We start from the raw sequence: 14176 nt of genomic DNA, 5'->3' as shown, positions 1-14176 counted from the left end.
GGATCTGAGTGTTCTGAGAACGTAGGCTTCCTGCCTAGCTCTGGCTCTATATTGTTTTGCATGTGAAACTAGAAACAGCAGTACATTTTCGTTTTGGTTCTGCCGTAAGAAATAGACCATGAGTGTACAGTGTAAGTGGCCTTGGTGCTAGTCTCCTTGGTGGTGATCACTTGGTAGTAGTTGCTGCTTTGTAGAAATGTGCTTCCAGTGTTCCTGGACACTCATTTTCTTTAAAGGAGAATCCAAACTAAGACTTGAACCCAGCTAGTTTGTAAAATTCTTGATTTCTGTTACATAGACCTCTTGTTACTTTTGGACTCTTGGTAAGGTTGATTTGAAATATCCTTGGAGAGGATCATTTTCACCACGTTGCCTGAAGTTGAAGTAAGGGGTTGGCAAACCTTTTCTGTTTTTTTAAAGGTCAGATACTAACTATGTTAGGCTTGTGCTTCTGTGAACTCCACTAGCAGCTGGTGCCTGCCTTCCAGAGGCGCTGCGAAGAATAAGGTGATTTTCTGGATCAGTTCGTGACCTCTGACAAATGTATACTTCAGACTTCTTCCACATAAAGATATTTGTTAAGGAGATCATGTGAAAATCATTTAATAGTTACTTCTTTTGAAATACACCTCAAGAACCCAGGTGTGGTGGCACACACCTGTAACCCCAGCACTCAGGGAGGCAGAGACAGGTGGATCACTGTGAGTTCAAGGCCGGCTTGGTCTACAAAGTGAGTCTAGAACAGCCAGGGCTACACAGAAAAACCCTGTCACACACAAAAAATTACACCTCAAGAAATGCTTTGGTGTTTGAAGTATATATGACCGTAATTGTATAGCCCAGTGATTCTGGATAACCTGTGCCACATTAAAAATTAACATCCGGGTCCAGCATAGTCCTAGAAGCCCTCAGCAGATCCCTACATGCCTGCTTTGTACCTACGGCCCTCCTCCTATCAGTCAGTGCTACTCTTCTGTAGGCTTAGATTTTTCACCAAACCTACTTTATTTAGGGTTTTACGCACTTTTACTTCCCTTCCACCCCCCCCCTTAGGTAGGAGATTATTAAGGAAAAGGGCTGTAGGCCTCTTTTATCTACTTCCTGCTAATTAGGGTTGATGGGTCTCTAAGGGTTTATCAAACTCAGTCATCAGGATACCAGCAGTCCAATCCAAAGGCCAACACCAAGCAGCAACATGAAGTCAGTGAAAGCCACAGGACTCAGTTGGATTACCTCGAGAAGTTCTCTGGGAAGTCAAGTGTTGAAACACGAAGATCAGCACAGCAATGTCCATCCAAAAAGCGATGTCTCGCTGTGCATGGGCCTCTATCTATCTTCTCTCCTCAGAGTCCATCCACGGATATTCTTAGCTGGTCAAAGTCATGTCCCTTGCATGAGAGAGCTCATAGGAAAACATCACGTGCCCTCTCACAAGCCAGGCTCTAGCAAAACATCCCATGACAGAACTGAGGCTTCAAAGAAAACAGAAACTTGCACTTCACGCTTCTTTTTAAAAGATTTATTCATTTATATTTTATGTCTGTTCTAGTTACGATCTGCCATGCCGGTGCTGGGAACCAAACTTGGGTCCTCCGCAAGAGTAGCCAGTGTTCTTAAGCACAACTCTATCTCTCCAGCCCTAGTCAGTGCCACTCTTTACTTAAGTCTTTCCTAGCTTTGCCTGTTACAGAACAGTATATAAGCGAAAGCTTAGAACGTGTGAAATGGTTCTTGTTTTTATTTGAAATACCAGTATAAAGTGTTTTATGAAATATGCTGGAATGCATTTCAAGAGGCTGTTTGCTGAAATATGATTTCATCTTCTGGCTCTGTAGACTTCAACTGTGGAAGTTGTTTGAAGTATTCTATTCCTCACAAAATTAAATATACCTGGTGAGTTTCCCTACCAGGTAGATCAAACAAAAGCTGTATTAACTTACTAGCTCACCTAAGTCTACTTGTTAGGTTTATATTGCTGGTAGTTACTCCAGGGGTGGCTCAGTCTGCCAAATACAGGAGAAACCTCTGGCCCAGATTTTGGGAAAACTTCTTTTACACAAATTATAGAAACTTGATTATTTAGAGAGTATAATTTAGTCATTTCTAGAGACCTTCTAGACAGTTTCGTCTCTGAAGACAGAGGAGGCTGCGAAGGGAAGGGGCTAGCAGTACAGGCCATCCCCCAGATGTCCTCCTTGCCTTGTCCTTTGAACACCGACTGGCTTCTCTTTCCTATGGCTCCCCACAGGACAGGTTTGAAGGACTTAGAAGGTTAGTTTTGTAGTGGGGCAAATTTCAGGTGTTTATTTCCCTGAGTTCCAGTTCCACCCCTCTGCCGTAGGCCATTGCTTCCTCCAAGTGGATATCTCCAAACAGTTACTCTCTGTGTCCATTGATTCTTGTCTCTTGTCTTTTTAGAGTGTGGCTGGCCACAGTCTCAGGATTGCCAGTTCTAGGGGTCTTGTACTGTCCCCTTGTTGGTCCTACGCTCTGCCAGCCCTCAGTGAAGTCCATGGACCTGCCATTAGATTATCAGTTTGAGCTTTTGCTTTGCTTCCTGTTGTTACCCTTTCTGCTGTGCGTGGAATAAATGATAAGTACATTCGTCACACAAATATCCATCCCCCCAATACATGCCCTCAAGACCTCTGGCAAGTTTTCGGTAATCTTAAATTCATGAATTTCCCAATGTCCCAACATTTTATCTCAGGCTTTGGCTATTTTATCTACAGTAGCATTCTCCAACATTGTAGAAAATTATGTATATTTTTAATGTATTGCCAAAATTAGTGTAGCATCAACTTTAATTTCTGTAGTAAGTGATCACAGTTTGACTCATACATTGTATACACAGAGTAGTTATTGGTGAGTATTCTTGTGTTGTACTCAAATTATACATGACACATTTGTAGGTCAAGTGTCTTGTTGTTGTAGCTTTGAGTTTCTGGCTGAGATAAATCATTTTCAAGCGGCAAGCTGCTGCATGGTAAGAACCACCTACCATGAGGTACTTTCCGCTGTGCTTAGCCCTGCACGGTCAGAAGGAAACACACACTGGCATTTACCTTTTATGTAGTGCTGCCTTTTAAGACCATGGAACACCAGCGTGCTGAGCTTTATAAACTGTGCCATGCTGCTTTCAGCAGCTCAGCTGATAGGAAACAGTAGACATTTATACCACCAAATCTCAGTTTCAGCCACATGCTTGAGGGAAAAAGGCCAGATCAACGGCCACCATAAAAACCTGATGACAGTATAAATGAGATCTTTCTCCAAATTAGAAAAAAAAGCGGATCACTTTCAACAGCTCAGGAGTTAGTCCCGTCACTCTGCTTTTCATTAGGAGTGCCCAAAATAGGATGTAGTGAAGTCCCTAAAAATTAGAGGAAGTAATTTCCAACTCTGTCCCCCAAATTCTCAGTCAGAGGTGCAGTTAGGGCAGTGGCATTTCTGACAGGCAAGGCTTCACAAATGTGACCTTTGACATTGAGCCCTGAGTCACCATCCCAGCTTTCACAGTGCTTACAGAAGGCAACAGTATGAGGAGAATACTACCATTTCATTCTTTGACATGTGCAGCATTGAGATAGAATGGCATGTTCTCAGTCACATGCTAATAAGTGCGGTTGGGTTTGAGCCTGGGGTGTCTTATCATATAAGTATATTTCTCTCTGAGCATGGTCTAAAATGAGGGAAGCAAACAACATGATCTAGGAGTTGAAGTCCAGCCTAGAGAAGGTGAGAGGATCCCAAGGCTGAAGGTGAGGGGGGTGCTCTGGTGATAGCAGTACATGAAGGTCCAGAATGGAGCAGAGGGACTAGAGTACCTTGGGGAAAAGTGGAAGAGATGACTTTTAAGGGGACACCTGCAGAAGGCATGGTCATCATAATACACTGTGTGGCTTGGCGTAGAAAACACGTGTGTAACCTTTCTGAGATTAACTTTGAAGGTAGCTTTCACGTGCAGCCATGATTTAGGGGGATGGGGAAGAAAATATGTAGTGTATGTAAATATGTGGGTCCAGAGGCCATGACATAAGCCTGTTAACTTCTCCCAGCTTCACAGTCAGAAGTCAGGAGGTGGTCTGCAAGAACAACCACCAGGGGCTGCTGGAGGGCTTTTACAAGTATGGCCAGAAACAGCAGAGTCTCTTCAGTGGTGTGAAAATGGTTGCCTCTGGGGACTGGACTATAGGGGTGGGAAGGACTAATGCCAGTGAGTACTATTATTTTATGCCTTAGGATTCCTCTTTCTGTCACAATTCATAAACTGTCTGCTTTCAAATCTCCATGGCTCTATAGTGAGAGATCTGGCACCTGTTCTTTTCTAGCTGCCATTTGGGGATAGCCACTAACCTTTCCTGTGTGAATTCTTACACTGTCTCCTCTGAGTTTGCCCTTACTGCCCTTGATTCTCTTTAGCACCTCCACCATTGCAATTAAAATAGTTTCTATTGCCTAATACATTTTTCCAGCTACACATTACTCTACTGTTTTCACAGCATTCCTCACCATTGGACAGATTTATTTTATTTGTTGTCTTTCTGGCCTTATTACTGAGGGTGGGTTTTCTTTTTGCTCTTTTCCCTCTTTCTTTTATTTCCAGCTTAACATAGTGCTTCGTATATAGTAGGCACTGCTTAAACAGTTGTTCAGATATGTGTGTTCTTATAAAAGTATAAAGTCAATTAGGTGGTGCACATCAAAGTTAGTCATCAGCACTCGGGAGCATTACAAGTCTGAGCCCAGCTCTGGCTATTGAACGAGACCCTGTATTTTAAGAAGTCAGTTAAAATAGCACCGGCTCTCAGCTGTTTGTTGTGTTATTGTGAGTTCTGCCGTTGTCCTGCTTAACCACCCACAGTGGTGTGAGATGGAAAGCCATTTTATGGGGTGGGGGACCCATGTCCTGAGAATGACATTATTTAAAATCCTTGCTAACCTATCAGGCCTAGTACAAGGATTTATAGCAATGTTCCAGGCAAGGGCTGTGACTATGGCTGTTGAGCTGCATTTTTAAGTCTTAGACTCCAAGGGTAAAGGCACCTCTTAAATGTCTTCTGAGGAGCAGCTTCCTAAGGTTCTAGTTGGAATGTTTCGAAGCTGACTCCTTGTTAGAGCAGCTCATGACATGCTTGGCTGCTGACTGAATTGTCTCATGTTTCCTAGCCTATCTCTTCTTCCAACAGTTCTTTCAGGACACTTAGAGATGTCAAATCAGTGGTGTCATACATGTTTCCATAGCTACAGTTCAAATTTAATGCACATATGATCAGAACTCAACAGCAGGGGAAGTTAAGTATGGAAGGGAAGTTCTTTATCCTAAAGCAAATGCCTGGTTAGCAAGAAAGATATGAGGAGCAAACTAAATAACAGGATCTTCCTTCCCACTGCTAGGAAGACCTTTTATCATAGAAATCAACTAAAAGATTGCCTCTCCACACCCCAATTCTTAGATAGCTCAGTGTGGTTAGTGGTTGGCCCTGGAAAGGACTCTTAAAATACTTCCGCATCATGTTTCAGTGATGTTCACTCCATTAATGACCATCGTTCAGTTCGCAGTAGTTTGTATTTATGTTACCAGTTTTTACGAGGAAATGAACTGATTTTGTTTTTGACAGTTGCATTGAGTCTTAGGGTTACTTGATCTGGGCTTGGCAGCAGACGGGTAATCCTGGTTCCTGGGTGGCTAAAGCAAGAGTGTTGTGAGCTTCAAACTGTCCTGGGCTGCTTGTGAGACTCTGCCTCGAGTTATATCCAAAAACAAAAGCAAAAATAAAAAGTTGTTTGAATATTTAGAGTTTAAGAGTTCTAAATAATGGAGTTAGGGGTATCCAAGGCTGTTTTGAATGTTTCCCCCTAGAATTCCAGATGTTTTCTTCTGTTGCTAGTTTGTGTAACTGAAGCTCCGTAGTTCTTTCCCACTGGGTCATGAATCTCTTGTTTAAAGATACTCCACTGTGTCATTCTGAGGGGAGAAAATGAATTTGAGGAGAACACTACCTAAAATGCCAGACAATGTGCTGTATGTTCTTTTATAGCCTGCGTTGTTATTCTAGGCGTAAATTTTATTACTTTTCTTACTGTGATGGGAACTGGATGGTTTTAGTTTTTGTGAACTTAAGATTTAAAAAACCTTAAAATAATTTGTGCTAAAAATTGGTATGGGTTAAAATCTTTGAAATTAAGCACTGCTGTTCTTCGATCTTCTTTTAATAACTAACTAGTTAATAATGTTATAAAGATTTCAGTATGGCTTTGAACAGATATTCCTTGTAAACAGGGAAATTTGGAAATCGATTATACAGCCAGTAGGATACTTTTCTGATTCCAAATTCCTCTCTAGAGTATTCTCATGAGAGATTCTATTGTGGCTTGTTGCAGCTTCTTTCTATCATTGGTGTTAGCCTATTTGTAAGGGATACAATGAATTTTACCTAGTGGTGGGTGAGAAAGCTAAGAAAAATAACTAAGGTCTAATGGTCAGCTAAGAATATTAAAAGGTCAGACCAAAGGATCAGTGGTTGTCCTGGGCGTTTAGGTTCAAGTCTCTCTTGAAACCTCCTCTTGTTTGAGGATGCTGAATTATCATAGATGGCTAGAGTTAGTACCTATTTTACTGCTCTAAATAGTGTGTGCATGTTCATGAATTCAGGTGTGGGTGGAAAATTGTGTTATTTCTAGTGTCTTTGGCTTTAAAAAGTTTCAAAGAAAAACAAGTAGTATATACAGAAGTAAAATTTCTATGACTTAAATGGATAAGATCAAAGTATCCCAGGAATTTCTGTATGGCTTCATTTTAGAAATACAGAAAATTTTTTAACTTTGGAGATACAAAAAAAAACCCATAGAACCACATCAAACATGTTTCTCTCCACCTAAACTCAGAATGGCTAAGGTAACATCATAGCCCTGTAGCATGCATATTTTTCATTAGTTAACAATGTTGTGATAATTAGTACCCATGAATAAACAGTGCTCTAGGTATCCTTCTGAGTGGTATTGCTGGCAATGCTAAGTACAGCAGAGAGCAGTTAGAAATAGTTCAGCTGTGTCAAATGAACATTTATTTTGTGTTCTTAGGGGCTGAAGAGGCTAATGACAATTTGCCAGAAGCACTTTCCTACAGATCCATCGAAGTGTGTGGAATATAATGCACTATGAGACCTGCGTACGGTGTGTACATGACAAGGAGCCTCTGCACTCAGCACGTGGCCTTCTGGTCTTAGCACAGCAGTGAAGGAAGAGCTCCACAGCAGACTCCCACCTGATGCAGTTGGCGTTGGCTTCCACATGGCATTGGACTGCTGACTAATTTTTGTGTCTTGCTTTCATTTTAATCAGTTGAAAAATTTAGTCCTAAAGATAATATCCATAGTTAAATGTATAGACAACAACCACCACCACAAGAAGGGGGGTTTGACATGACACTTCTCCTCAAGACCCAAAATGTGTCATTGGATAATTAAAAACATTTGAGGATGGGTTTTAAATTTGTAAAGTGATTCGCACATTTTTCTATGTGGTATTTATAGAAAATATTTTTGTATTTAAACAAAAGTGTGGGACCATTGAGTGTTCCTTTACAGTTCTTAAATGATTGTGGACTTTTGCCATCTTGCAGTAGAATGTAAATGTTACTGTTAAGTGTTATTTTCTGTGTTTCAGACTTGTTTTTTGTTTCTAAGCAGAGTACATTTGTCACCTTTCTAGACAGAGAGAATTAATAGGAGATAAAAGGTTGAAAAGCAAAGATGGTATATTGTACCAGCATAATTTCAAAACACCAGCACAGCAAGGATACGGTAAAAAGTGGGTCTTTGAGCCGGCTGAGAGCAGCAGCCTCATGACCAAGCTGCAGAGTTGTGAAGTTGCTGGCTTCATTATGCCACACTCAGTCCTCACTCTGGTCTTACCAATTGAAAACTTGCTCTAGGTCTTACAGAATGGAGCTTTGATCATGTGACCACTCACTGCTGCAGTGCTGAGAAGATGGAGCTAAGACTGTACAGTGGGAGATGGATGTTACCTGGCAAGTTGGATGTGGTGTCAGAGAAAGTAAGAGTGCATGGGCAAATCAGGACTGACACTTCTCAGCTCCCTGTTCTAACAAAACAGCTTTGGGCAAGTGGTTCCATCTTGCTGGGCTCTGGCTTCCTTGTCTGAGAGTGATGATAAGAGTATATACCTCGCGATGTTATTGTGTAAGTAAGATGCCGAGCCCCCTGCCTGGCAGATGACAAGAGGTCACTATTATTGCTTGACATGTATTCTTATTACATTGGTAGACCAAGGACATTTATAGGACCCCGTGGCTACAGTAGGAGAGTATGTACTTGTATGATAACAATAACAATTGTGTTAGCAGCAATAGCAGTAAATGATGGAATCATTGTTAAGCTTTTCTTGTCTTTACTTTCAGCCAGGTCCACATTTAGACATGCAGAGAATGGGGGCTGGAGGTTGCTGGGGGTGGTTCAAAATCACAGTTGCTTATACTGGTCCCTCTTGAGAAAGAGTGAATGTTACTTTTGGCTATTTGGAGTACAAGACTGTGCCTAGACAGGACAGTCTCTGCCAGTTATATGCAGGGTGGTGGCTGTCTTGGGTTGAATCAACGTTCCCCTCCCCGACTATAGAAGCCTTTTCTTATGATTAAATTAGGTAGAACTTGGGGGAATTTATTTGACAAAGTTCATGAGATGTGCAACAAATCCCTACCTGTGACATGTGGTTTTGTTATGAATGTCTTCTTTATAAATATTATTGGAAGATACCCAAACCACTTTTTCTTCATCCACTGGCAGGTCACACAGCGTGGTAAGTAATTTTATGTTGTCTTCCTTTCTGTTGTTAATATTCCACATTAAGAAGAAACTATATTACGTGACACCTGTGCTTCCTAAGATTGGCTTTTGTGGTTTTTTGTTTTTGGTGTTTTTTTTTTTTTTTTTTTCATTGAGAGTATGTATTTATTCTACAAGACTGTGACTTTAGCCGTTCTGAGTTTGGTAGAGAGAAGCATATTCAAATATGTGGTTCTCTCAGAAAAGTGTTCGTATTTGAATTAAAGAAGCTATATAAAAACTCCTCGGATGTGTAGAAAATGATCTTTCATTCAAGTCATGGACATTTTATTTCGGCATGTACTATATATTTTTGTTTCAGGCTGGGTTTAAAACAATAAAGATACACCTTTCCTTTTAAACAGTCACAATTCTAATTGACTATACATCTTTCTATCCTCCCCATCCTTCCAGCCACAAGAACTGGGATTTTCTGTATTCAGATTTAGTAAAAACACCTTTTTTCCTTCAGAAGTAAATGCAGATGCTTTATTCACTGTGGGATTAGCACTGATGATGTAAGTGAACACAGAGTACATTGAAAATGTATTTAATGCTCTAAGCAGCTTGACATAGACTGCCGTAAGTGTGCTCATAACACCTACATTAGCATGTATCTTGACAAAGCCATCAGCACAGTCCCTGTCTTCATAGTAAAGCAATAGAAGTTTGTGTACTATTTTGAATGTGGTAATGGCACTATGGATTGCTGTCAGTCATTTTCTCTGAAGATCAGGTTTGATAGGACCGCTCACTCACTACCCAGCATGGAGAGGATTGTACTGAGTGGCTAACCCGGGAGGAGACCCCCAGGTTCATGTTCCACAGTACAGTTCCTCCTGAGTGCTTCCTGCCCTCGCGCGCGTTGTGAGAGGTTGTAAGTGCAGAATGAGGCCGGCAGTGGTCACTAATGGAACTGAGGGGCAGTAGGGCTGCTAGTGGGAGGACTTGTTACAGTGGCGCTCTCCCTTCTGATGCGTTTTAACCTAGTCCACTATTTTAACCATTCTGGAGTTAGACCCCAGGAAATCATTAGGAATGCAAACCTTAGTTATTGCTGTTGAAAAGGAATTCTGAGAATGAACAGCTTGGGACAGATGAGAAAGTTTTCCCAGTCTTTGGGAGGCTTGGATTTAGGCATTCCTGTCTGGTTCCTTCTCTGGCACACAGTCCCCACTAATGCTTCTCACCACAGAAGGGAGGCCTGAATAAAATGGAGGTCTTGAGTGGAGCTCTAAGTTTCTTTTGTCTGAGCATCTTGAGCGGATAACTTAGTGGAGTTCACCTCCTCCCTGCCACAGTCTTCTCCCATGAAGCCTGTGAAAGCATAACTTTATCCTCGAGAAATTTATGGTATGGCATCATGTTGGGAGTCTTGATCCGAAAAGCACTTTCTCACGGTGTATTGATGGAAGAGTTTCCAGCTGTCCGGGGAGCTGAGGCCAGCGCAGTCTCCAGAGGGCTACTTTGGGAAATTGCTGTGGTAACTGGTTTTCATCACAGACTCTGCCACTGCATTTGCTGAATTTTAACCCCTGGAACTTTAATGGTTAACATTAACATAAAGTCTTGAAATTTAACAACAAGCTTTAGTGGTGTAGAGTAACCAGGGAGTGCAGTGTAGTGGCTGACAGCAACAGCTGGATGTGAGCTGACCCCAGCCAAAATTTTGGAGTTGTGCTCATTACAGAAAAAGGTTTATATGTTGGCCAGACAGTTTACTATTAAAACAGTGACTATTCAAAACCAAAAGCAAAACCAGACACTGGGTGTGGTAGTGCATGCCTTTGATTCCAGCATTCTGGAGGCAGAGGCAGGTGGATCTCTGTGAGTTCAAAGCCAGCCTAGTCTACAAAGAAAGTCCAGGACAGACAGGGCTGATAGATAGGGCTACACAGAGAAACACTGTCTAGAAAAAGAAAAAAATTAAAAAAAAACAAAACAACACCTCGACTATTTGTATATTTTCTACATTTTAAACTGGGATACTTTACACCGCATGCTTGAACTAATTCGTGCCCTGCCAATTATGACTGCATTTTAACTGGCCACTTCCCTTTGTTTAGTTTCTTCCCTATCCCTAAACCCTGCTCTGAAATCACAGTCAGCTGCCTTTTTCCCCCCTCAGTGGCCAAGCTTCGTGCATCCCTCCACGCAGAGGAGATCAGGTCGGGAGTTTCCATTTTCTTTTTGGGTGTAATTTGGTGATCTCAGCTTCATTCACTGCATGGCAGCCAAGTCATCCCCACAGGCTTTTAGCTGCAGCTTTACAACCTGTCAAAACCAAATTGCCTTTGCACTTGAAGTGCTCTTCTTTGAAGACTAAGAAAACATTATGACCTGTGGGTATTGCAGCTTGAGTTTGGCTGACACTTTCTGCCTTTTTGTGAGGTTGGAGCGTCTCTGACGCTTACAATGCACAGTGAATACTTGAAGATCCAGTTAACACATGTACACCCACACATAGGACTGGAACAAGTAGTGCCTGGCCATGTCTGGGGCAGTATGCGTTCCTGTTCAGGGTTTTATTTGTTGTTTTGTTGTTGTTTGGTGGTGGTGGTGGTGGTGGTGGTGGTCGTGGTGATGTTGTGTGCATGTACACAATGTCACAACATGTGAAGATGTCAGAACTCTGTCCTCATCCTCTACCTTGTTTGAGACAATAGGTCTGTTTTGCCTCAGCATCTGCAGGCGAACTGGCACACAAAGTTCATGTAGGAACACCGTAATCACTGGATTGACTTCCAGGGAGTTCCCATGGAGCTTATACTAGTTAAACTCCTGCTTTGGGGATTTGAGAGTTTAAGTCTCTGCATCTGCTCACATTTGAAGTGTCTACTGTAACCTTCATTTTAGCACAGTGTTACATTGTGGACTGGTTTGCCTGATGACTAGCCCAGTTGAGTACCTTTATGAAGGCCCTAATCAAGACTAACTTCAAGTCTGTTGTTTCCTGTTGAGTTTTGTACATTTTCCTGGTAATTTATAGTTGTGTATCCATTCTTGTAGACACAGGTATTGTACGTCTCTGAGGCTGACTGTTGTGCTAAATAATTGTTAATGGAGGGGGAGGGAGGAGAGACTAATCCCATGACCAGCTTGGATATTGACATAATCTTTTCAGCTGTCTTTGTGTAAGAAACCCCATAGAAATCAATTCATATGCTAGTCTTTTTAACACATAGAAAACTTATTTTTATGTCCATGGGTATTTTACCAGCATATACGTGAGGACACCATACTTGAGCAGTGCCTGTGGAAGTCAAAACAGTATCTGATCCCACGGAAGTAGAGTTATAGATAGTGTGAGCTGCCATGTGGGTGTTGGGAACTTAACCTGGGTCCTTTTTAAGAGCAGCAAGTGTTTTTAACTATTGAGCCATCCCAACACGGTATGTCAACTTAAAAAAAAAAAAAAAAAAAATATATATATATATATATATATATATATATATATATATATATGTATGTATTTAATACCTTAATACCAGAAGAGGGCACCAGATCTCATTATAGATGATTTACAAGCCACCATGTGATTACTGGAAATTGAACTTGGGACCTTTGAAAGAACAGCCAGTGCTTTTAACTTCTAACCCATCTTTCCAGGTCCCCAGTGTGTCAGTTTTAATGTAAGTTTTTTCTGTTGTTTAATGTAACTTGTTTCTCTTGATGACACTATGGTGGTGTCATCATAGTGGCATTCCTAAGAGCAATGAGAAGAGAAGAAGGGACAGTGAACTTTATACTTTCTGTAAAATCCTGGTGTTATTTATTTGCTTATTTGTATCTGTATGTCTGTGAGTTTGAACTCATATGTGTGGGAACATTTGTGGAGGCAGAAGAAGGCATCCTATTCCTTTGAGCAGTCTCTGATCCTGGGGCTCACGTGTATTTTCTTGAAAGCTTTGAGATTGCTGTCCTGACTCCCCTTTTCTCATCTCATGTAGCAGTGCCCTTATCTTTCTCTCATGCCAGTTGAATTTGGAAGCCATCTTAAGGACCGTGTCTGCAAGCTTACCAGCATTCCTACTCAGCAGACTCAGTGGAAATGGTGTCGCTGGCTAAATCATCACTGTCCCTGCTTTCCTGTCGCTCTCTGGTAAATGATTTATTTTTTTAATTTTCTCCCCTTTCCCCACAATGCAATATAAATTTCAGGATGAACATTCATATCTGTTTTGTTTACTGTAGATGTGGAAAGAAAAAGAGCAGTCAGGGATGATTACAAGGTCTTTGACCTGAGCCGGAGGAGGATGGAGCTGCCTCTGAGTCGAGGGAGGCTGTTAGTGGAGCATGTTTGGAGGGGAAGGTCAAGAGTTCAGTTCTGGGCTTTCCTGTTAAAAATGTAGCTGCTAAGGAGGCAATAGGAATTAAAGGTTGAGTGAAGAGGTCGAGACTGGATGGAAAACGTTGGTGTCTTTGGCATAAAGGTGGCATAGCAAACCATGAGATCAGATGCGAGTGTTGCAGTGTGATTCTGAAATGTCCCAGGAGACTTCTGGTCCCCAGATGGTTGTACTCTGTTAGGAGGTCGTGGAACCTTTGGGCTGTGGGGCCTTGGTGTAAGTAGTTCCCTAGGGTGGACTGCTTCTTGTTCCAGCATTGTGTTTTGTGGTCCAGTCAGCCAAGAATCAAGATGCCTGTGCTTGCAAGGTCCTGCCACCACATTCTTCCTGCTTTGATGAACTGAAGTCCATCTAAAGTAGAGTCAAATAAAGCCTCCTTCCCTCAGGTTGTGTCTCTTAGGTACTTTGTAATTGTCATGAGAAAGTACAGGGAGCCAAAAAAGTAATTGTCAGGAATAAGAGAGTCCAAAAAACAGAGGTGTGTGACACTTGAAGGTCGAGGAGGTAAAGGTAAGGAGAGCTTTAGATTGTAGGAACAGGAAGCATGAACCAGTGCCATCTTTGTGAGTTCCAGTTGCTTTCAGGTGATGGAGCTTAGGGCTTAGGTTAATTTCTGGCATCTTTATATATAGCATTTTTACAAGAGTCCTTTTCTTTTTCAAGTATAGATTATTTGGGGAGGCTCTGATACTCGGCTAAGAAGTTTCCCAGGCAGTTGCCGGAGTTCAGGAAGTTGTAAACACTGTCCTGTTAGCTCACTTTCATACAGGTCTAGCTTCTGGGTGCATTGTTACTCTTATTGGCAGACACTAGCCTTACTCTAGTAATCAGGAAGGGCTTTCTATCCCCAGGGTATTCCTGGAGGCTAGACTTCCATTTTCCTACCAGGAAAGATGTCTGTCAGGTTAGGGGTCAGGGATATAACTGCAGCAATCTGTCAATGTACACCAGCAGACATATGCCTTAGTTGGGGGACTCTTG

The 14176-nt window shown here is 41.8% G+C and overlaps 1 protein-coding gene across 2 annotated transcripts in view; it reads left to right on the top strand.

The window, feature by feature from the left end:
- Nucleotides 1–9090, top strand: part of Prpf18 (pre-mRNA processing factor 18) — a 31351-nt gene extending 22261 nt beyond the window's left edge. For both annotated transcript variants that reach the window (XM_021656679.2, XM_060372961.1), the window contains one exon: nt 7084–9090. In XM_021656679.2, the coding sequence (XP_021512354.1) occupies nt 7084–7164 (81 nt within the window). In that variant the 3' untranslated portion in view covers nt 7165–9090. The remainder of the gene's footprint in view (nt 1–7083) is intronic.
- Nucleotides 9091–14176: the final 5086 nt, after the last annotated feature.

This window comes from Meriones unguiculatus, chromosome 19 (genome assembly GCF_030254825.1).
Source record: "Meriones unguiculatus strain TT.TT164.6M chromosome 19, Bangor_MerUng_6.1, whole genome shotgun sequence".
Classification (NCBI taxonomy): domain Eukaryota; kingdom Metazoa; phylum Chordata; class Mammalia; order Rodentia; family Muridae; genus Meriones; species Meriones unguiculatus.
Note: the sequence above shows the minus strand (reverse complement) of the source record. Positions and strands in the feature narration are given on the sequence as shown.